The sequence below is a fragment of the Hyperolius riggenbachi genome, chromosome 7 (genome assembly GCF_040937935.1).
Source record: "Hyperolius riggenbachi isolate aHypRig1 chromosome 7, aHypRig1.pri, whole genome shotgun sequence".
In the NCBI taxonomy this organism is placed as follows: domain Eukaryota; kingdom Metazoa; phylum Chordata; class Amphibia; order Anura; family Hyperoliidae; genus Hyperolius; species Hyperolius riggenbachi.
The window spans coordinates 161,146,420-161,154,629 of record NC_090652.1 but is presented as its reverse complement, the minus strand read 5'-3'; the positions used below and the strand labels follow the sequence as shown (position 1 = coordinate 161,154,629).

The 8,210-nt window shown below is 45.4% G+C and overlaps 1 protein-coding gene across 1 annotated transcript in view; it reads left to right on the top strand.

The window, feature by feature from the left end:
• The first annotated feature begins 1,783 nt into the window (after positions 1–1,783).
• CRYM (crystallin mu) overlaps positions 1,784–8,210 on the top strand; it is a 166,657-nt gene continuing 160,230 nt past the window's right edge. The window contains exon 1 of the mRNA XM_068246875.1: positions 1,784–2,061. Coding sequence (XP_068102976.1) covers positions 1,889–2,061 — 173 coding nt within the window. The 5' untranslated portion in view covers positions 1,784–1,888. The remainder of the gene's footprint in view (positions 2,062–8,210) is intronic.

Sequence of the window (8,210 nt, the reverse complement as noted above, 5' to 3'; positions counted from 1 at the left end):
ACGCGTTTGGTAATGTAAAAGAGCCCTGAGTGCTCTTTCAGGCGGGCAGCTGACAGGCGGTGAATTCACTGGCAGCAGCCGTGCTCAGACATGACATGTGGCGTCCTCTGCCGCCTGGTAACCCCACTGTGTGCAACCACACTTGACGTTCGGCTGCATTTAAATTTCACCCAATTTGCACTGGGCAGCAGAAGTGACACTGAACTGCTCGGCAGGAGCCATAGTCTGAGGAACTCTGGAACAGCAGCAGTGGGTTGGCTGTCTTTGTCATCCTACAGAGTACATGTGCAAAGGGAGAGGGGCACATTTGCAGGTATTTTGGTCTTGGCTGGCCCTTCCCTACCAGTTGACCTTCATTAAATGGTACCCTGAGGAAGGGAACACACTTATCTTTCAGTTTTCTGCGTGCGTTTTTCTGCGTACTTTTTCTGCACACCAAGTGTGTTTCTATGCAGGAAATTTTCACTGCAGCTAATGTAATTGATAGAGAAAACTGACAAAATGTGCAGAGTCATCATGCAGAATGTCATTTTTTTCTGTGCTCGAAAAACATATCATGTATGTGCAAAAGTAGAATTTCAGTGTATAGAGCAGACTAGGAGAGATACTTCTGGAGCTCAAGCAGTATGAGGCCTGGAACCCACTACAAATCGCAAATTCCTGGCGTTTTTAATTAGTGCTTTGATGAGCGTTTTCCGGCGATTTTAATATGTGTAAGCTTTTTGCAAGCGATTGTGATAGCGATGTGCGATTAGCGATTTTAATTCTGATAGGTCCTTTCAATGTATTATAATTTTTTTTTTTACAGTTTGCAGTAATTGAAAATTGCACACAAATCGCTATGTGTAGCGATTCATGAGCGATTTCCCAGCGCTTCAATGCTTTACATTGAAGCGCTAATGCTCCCGAAAATGCTGCATGTCCTGCAATTGCGATTTTGCTAATCACAATTGCTACTGTGGCAGAGCGTTTAGGGAAATCGCTTAAAAAAGGGCTCTGGTGGGATCCTACCCTGACTGTAATCCTGAGAATGGGAGAAACTTACTGAGGTTAGGAACACAGCAGAAACACTAGCGTTGTGTTTTTGCCTACAATGGTAGTCAATGGGCTGCGTTTTTAAAAACACTGGTTTCGTTGCATAATTTTCAAAAACGCATCAAAAATACACATAAAGAAAGTCAATGGTAACGCAATGTAATGCATTTTGTATGCGTATTCATGTGTTTTTATATGCTTTTTTGATTGTTTTCTGATCTATTTCCGCTTCTGATTGCCTTCCTAGTGATATGCATAAAACGCAATAAAAAAAAACGCATGGAAAACTCATACAAAACGCATATACGTTTTGTATATCCGAACCGTAAACGTGTAAAAACGCACGCAAAATGCTAGAAAAGCGCATATGTAGGAAAAAGATGCAAACGCAAATGCACAAAAAACACACTAAAACGCAAACAAAAACGCACATGACAAGATACGCTACCTTTCACGCACAGCCATGTGTGCACCCAACCTGACTCCTTTTACATTCAGCCTAAATAATGATGAGCATATAAAAACTATATAAATACTGAATTGCTTATTTACATTGGCTTTTCATTGCAGTAAGATATGTAGGTATTCAACAGTAACCAATACAGAAAGGAATTAACACTCATTAAAACAAAGAGAGAGAACAAAAAATGCTGTATATAAAACCACAGAAAAACTTTCTGAAAAGTACCAGCCAGGCAGGGGGCGGCTCTCTTGGAAAGGGGCTCGTCAGAAACGGGGCGTGGTTTGACACAGTAGCAGCTGCTTCTACAGAGCAGCCAGGTTTTTTGTAGTTTGCAGCAAAGCTGATTCTTATGAAAACACCGAGAACATCTAATCAGCTTCACAGAAAACTATGGAGGTGGCTAAACAACCAGTGTTTCTAGGGGCTGATGTAGTGGACCAGTATTTGAACTACCCAGCTCTGATACCTCTGCTGGAGAGGGCGCTGATGAACTTTTCCAGGGGAACTGAAGGAGGTGTGGTGCAGCCAATCCGGACCATTGTGCCAGTTACAAAGTACAGTGGGTAAGCTTTCCAGACTGCAGCTGTGCAGAGGAGACAAGAAGTCTATTATTATGTTTTTTAGGTCATTTGTCGCTTGAGCACTTTATAAACGTGGCTGAATAACCAGCTATGAGAAAAGGGACTCTGCTGGTTTACAGTTCTGTAACCAAAAAGTAGAATTACTGTTTACAGACATTAAACAGCAAAATAATATGTTTGCTATTATCAGTAGACTGTCCAGCAATCTCTTCTTATGCTGGGAATACACAGTTTATTTTTTAGCTGGTTAGATGGTTTGATAGATAATTTCCGACATGTCCGATCTCCCTTTCGATCCTTTTTCCGCTCAATTTCTGATAGAAGTGAATGGAAAAAGATAAGGAAAACGAGCGGAAGATATGAGAATTGACTGCAGAATCGAGCAGCAAAAACGATCGAGAGGAGAAACGCACGGCAGAAACGAACTGTGTATTCCCAGCATTATAGACATCTACGCTGGATTTGGCGCAAGGGGCTCCTATGGAGAGGGGAACAAGGGAAAGGCAAGAAAACCTTCCACTTCAAGGGAATACAATAGCAATCTGCTATTACACCTGTAGTGAGAGGTATATGGAGGCTGCCTAGCCTGCCATATTTATTTCCTTTTAAGCAATACAGGATTTCATTTTTCAGCATGACCTGGCACCTGCTCACAGTGCCAAAACCACTAGTAAGTGGTTTACTGAACATGGTACAGTGCAGTTTTTAGGTTAAAATGCACCCAGGGCGAGGGTGTAAAAATTGCGCCCCCCCCCCCCCCCCCGTCAAGGTATGGGTGCCCGCAGTATAGGTTAGCCAGGTCTAGTTGCACTTAGTATAGGTCCCCCCAGTATAGGTGGCCAAGAATAGGTACCCCAGTATAGGTAGCCAGGCATAGGTGAGCCAGTATAGTTGCCCCCGCTATAGGTTAGCCAGGTAGGTGCCTCCAGTATAGGTAGCCAGTATAGTTGCCCCCAGTATAGGTTAGATAGGCAGGCGCCCCCGGTATAAGTTAGATAGGTAGGTGCCCCAGTACAGGCTAGCTAGGTGGGTGCCTCTGATATAGGTAGCCAGAATAGTTGCCCCCAGCATAGGTTAGATAGGTAGGTGCCCCCAGTATAGGTTATTTAGGTAGGTGCCTGCAATATAGGTAGCCAGTATAGTTGCCACCTGTATAGGCTAGCTAGGTAGGTGCCCCCAATACAGGTTAGATAAGTGCCCCCAGTATAGGTTAGATAGGTAGCTGCCCCCCAGTGTAGGTTAGATTAGGTAGGTGCCCCCCAGTATAGGTTGGATAGGTAGCTGTCCCCCAGCGTAGGTTAGATAGGTAGCTGCCCCCCAGCATAGGTTAGATAGGTAGCTGCCCCCCAGCGTAGGTTAGATAGGTAGCTGCCCCCCAGTGAAGGTTAGATTAGGTAGGTGCCCCTCAGTATAGGTTAGATAGGTAGTTGCCCCCCAGCGTAGGTTAGATTAGGTAGGTGCCCCCCAGTATAGGTTAGATAGGTAGGTGCCCCTAGGATAGGTTAGATAGGTAGGTGCCCCCCAGGATAGGTTAGATAGGTAGGTGCCCCCCCAGTATAGGTTAGATTAGGTAGCTGCCCCCTCAGTATAGGTTAGATTAGGTAGCTGCCCCCTCAGTATAGGTTAGATTAGGTAGCTGCCCCCTCAGTGAAGGTTAGATTAGGTAGCTGCCCCCTCAGTATAGGTTAGATTAGGTAGCTGCCCCCCAGTATAGGTTAGATTAGGTAGGTGCCCCCCAGTATAGGTTAGATTAGGTAGGTGCCCCCCAGTATAGGTTAGATTAGGTAGGTGCCCCCCAGGATAGGTTAGATAGGTAGCTGCCCCCCAGTCTAGGTTAGATTAGGTAGCTGCCCCAATATAGGTTAGGTAGGTGCCCCCCATGATGGAGGGGGGAGTCGCAGCTGCGGGGAGGGCAGCCCAACCTCTCCCTCCCTCTCCCCGGGCCGCCCTCCGTGCGATCTCCCCTCCGACTGCAGAGTAATGCGCAGGGAAGCGCTATAGAAAACTACTCACCTCCCTGGTTCCAATCGCTGCTCTCTCGCCGCCAGTCTCATCTCTCCATAGACACTGATACACACACGCAGCTTCCGGCTAAACAGGAAGCAGCGTGTGTGTGTATCAGTGTCTATGGAGAGATGAGACTGGCGGCGACTCCCCCCTCCATCACAGCGCCCCCTCCCAGCAGCGCTCAGGGCGGCTGCACGGGCCGCACGGCTGTAGAAACGGCCATGCCATGGTATTACTGTGCTCAATTAGCCTGCCAACTCTCCTGACCTGCTTAAAAACAAGAAGAGAATCGAGAGCCCAATATGGTGCAGTATTGTCAGGTAAAATGAAGAGTTCAATACAATTTTATGTGTATATACTCACAAACACGGGTTACCCATAGGCAACCACTTTAAATGCAGGTGGGGAGCATTAGGACCTGACCCCACTCAGGTTAAGAAGTCGCTCTCTGTAGATAGTAGATGGGGATGCACCCCTCCACCCAGGGTGGACTAGAAGATCAGCAAAAGCTCGGTATACAGAGGCGCCAGAAAAGAGTAAAATGTTTTAAAAACCGTTTAAAAACAGAGGGGGATGTTAGGGTGGACTTACCTCCCTCTTACAAAAAAGAAAACTCACTCGAGTCTCGATAAAACAGAATTGACAAATAATTTATGAATAATTATGGGCAGCATTGTGTATAGCTCTGGCATCTTCTGCAACGCTGTACAGATTATATTGTCTTGTCATATGTTTCCCAAAGTGGGAAACAATTGGAACATGTTAGGTGACGCTAATTGACGGTGTGTACACACCTTAAAACTACTTCTTGATCCTGAGGCAGTATAACTACTCCCCGCACTACTTTAACTTAAGTCCCATGGGCGTAGATACTCGTCTTCTGCCTTCTTTGGGTGACTTGTGCTTATCCCTGTCAGCGGGGATTAGATCACAGATTGGTGAATGGGAACATGCGTTCTCAAAGCCAATAAAAGCGCCGGATTTATGAATGAACTCTGCTGTAACAAACAGCAGAGTTCATTCACTGAAAGTACGTTAAAACCCATAAGTAGTCAAAAAGTTCTTGGTGAATGAATGGGAGGATCACTAAAATGGGACGATTTGCTCTGGTCCATAAGGGAAAAAAACCCTTAGGGCCGTTCAGACTAGGTGCATTCCTAGTCGTTTTTACAGAACGCATACAGAAAGATTTTACGCATAGAAACGACTACTAATGTTTTCTAATGGCCTCGTTCACATGTATGCGTATGAGACGCATACGTTTGTCATCCGCATTGCTGCACGCAGTTCTGTGCATCACGCACAGAAACGGACACAATGAACGTCTATGGACGCGTATCAAAAACGCGTACTATTGCGTTTTTAGCGTACGTTTCCCTCTATGGTTCCCATAATTCTTTTCTGTTTCCTGGGTCACGTGTGTGTGCGAAACGCAATAGAAAACGCATTCGAACGCATGCGTTTTTCAACTTGCGCTTCTTTGAATTTATACGCGTTCTACAAACACACAGTCTGAACAGGGCCTTAGTGGTGAAGTTGATTTATTTTAAATGTTGTTTCAACATTAGTGTATTATCAGTTGTGAGATTTTACTTGTATGCATGCACCTGCAACAAAAACCTTCTTATGTCTTAACCTCCATGGCTTTGCATTTCAGTCTGGATTTATGGATCTAAAAGTGGTACATTTTTTTTCAAGAGTTTTAGGCCTCCATTTCTTAAGTCTTAACTCACCAAAATATATCAGAATAAAGGCCTGGTAGACATCCTGCATATAAATAAAAGACTGGAACACAAAATTGTTGAAATAATTAAATTGATAAACTTAAAAAAATAGTGAAACTGCACAAATAAGGCACCAGACTATACAGTATGTACAGTACATATATACCTAATACACCTCCAGCATGTGGTATATTTTGAAACGGAATGGCACACATGTCGACATCACAATCAGGGCAGTAGAGCGTGATTCCTTTTGGACTTTATTCCCTTTGCTAGGCATTCTGTAGAATGACTGACCATTTTAGGCAAAGTACAAAATGTCTGTTTTTGTTATGTACTTTGCCTAAGCATTCTATAGAATGCCTGAATTTCGTACTTTGCATGTAAAATATACAGTGAATGTACAACCGAACCCGCCTGTAGATGTGAGTGGTCTCTCTCCTCTCCTATTATGTCTGCAGCTCTCTTTTCTCTTCCTTTAGTTTTTTTTCAGTAGTTCTCTCTTGTCTGTGCCTCTGCTCTGCTTTGTCAGTCTCACCAATGGCTGGTCTCTTCTTTAGTCTCTGCCTCTATTTTCTCACACAAAAAAATCATGCTTATTTCTTACTGCAAAGTAGAGCATTGTATCATGACTCTAAACTTATTTTTTTTCCCTTGCCGCATCATGGCATTTTAGGCTCCTCCCCCCCTCACTAGCCATTCAACTGCCAAAACCCCAATTGCCATTTTTTTCCACCTGCACATGTCCAGCTTTTCTCTACCCTCTTTCCTGCTCATGGACTCCCCTGGTGGCAGAGCACCTGAGGGCTCCTTCACAGCAGCACTTTCCACAAACAGTAAATATCAGCATGCATGCATGCACCCATCATCATCATCATCATCATCACTAGCCTCACTGACAGCATAGGTATGCAGGTGTTACAGTCAAAGTGTGGGAAGAAAAAAGCAGGCATTCTATAGAGAACCGGGTATTCTACACTTTGCCTGAACGACTTCAGGCATTCTATAGAATGCCTAGGCAAAGTACGTAACGAAACAGACATTTTGTACTTTGCCAAATCGCTTCAGGCATTCTATAGAATGCCTGATTTCGTACTTTGCCTGTAACAGCTATATTGTTAACATCCTGTGCTTTCAAATGAGCTTATCTGCCATGTCAGGTGACACAGGGAGAGATAAAATTACAGCTTGTGATTAGAGACAAATGAGGAGGAATTAGGCTAAACTCTCTATATACATGCAGGCAGCATTTACCTTCTGTCCTGTGTAGCAGATCGGGGTCCATATGGAGGGATCAGACAGCCTAAACTCTCTTCATACATACAGGATGCATTTCTCTATGTTTCCTCCTGATGGGGGGGGGGCGAATCAGAAAGGCTAAATTCTCTATATACATACAGGGCGTATTTCTCTATGTTTTCCTTCTGCCCTTTAAAAAAGTTCAGGTCCACTTAAAATTTTTGTGCCGCCCATCACCCGCCACCACTGCTCTACTGATCTGATTGGCCTCCTGGACCCCGGAAGAAGAGCAGCGACATGGGTATCCCGGCGGCTGGGGAGAGAGGCTGGAGTCCCGCTGCGCATCGCTGATCATGCGCGGGACTCCAAAATGCTACAGAAAGCAGGTATTCCCCTACCCCGAGCTGAGCTTGGGATTACTGCTCTGGGCTAAGTTTTCCTACTCCAAACTCGGCTCCGGGTTACTGCCAGGGAGGTTAAAGTACACCCACTCAACCAAACCTCCTGATTGTGGTCAGATTTTAGTCTGTTCGATGACAATCAAGCGTTTGTACATTTGGCAAACGACTAGACTAGCGACTGATAACAGGCGGTTTGCCCAATCCATACGGTGGATCAACTCACCTGATATCGTGCAGTTGGCCATGTGTGTACAATGTCGTTTAAATGACATGCTTGTTTTGAATGCAGCCATTTCATGCAGTCTGTTTTGCTTGCACGCACAATATGTAAATAAGTTGCTTGTTCAGTTGCTTGGTGCATGGAGAGTAGAAGTCGGGCAAATGGATTGTCGTGGTGTCAGTCATGTTGTGGTGTTGGTCATGCACTTTGTTGGATGTGGGCACGAACCTTAAAGAGACTCTGTAACATCAGAAACATCCCCTGGGGGGTACTCACTTCGGGTGGGGGAAGCCTCCGGTTCCTAATGAGGCTTCCCACGCCGTCCTCTGTCCCACAGGGGTCTCGCTGCAGCCCTCCGAACAACCGGCGACAGACCCGACTGTAAATTCAATATTTACCTTTGCTGGCTCCAGCGGGGGCGCTGTGGCTGCTTTCGGCTCCGAAGTAGACGGAAATACCCGATCTCAGTCGGGTCCGCTCTACTGCGCAGGCGCCGGAAACTTGCACTTGCGCAGTAGAGCAGACCCGACGGCGATCGGG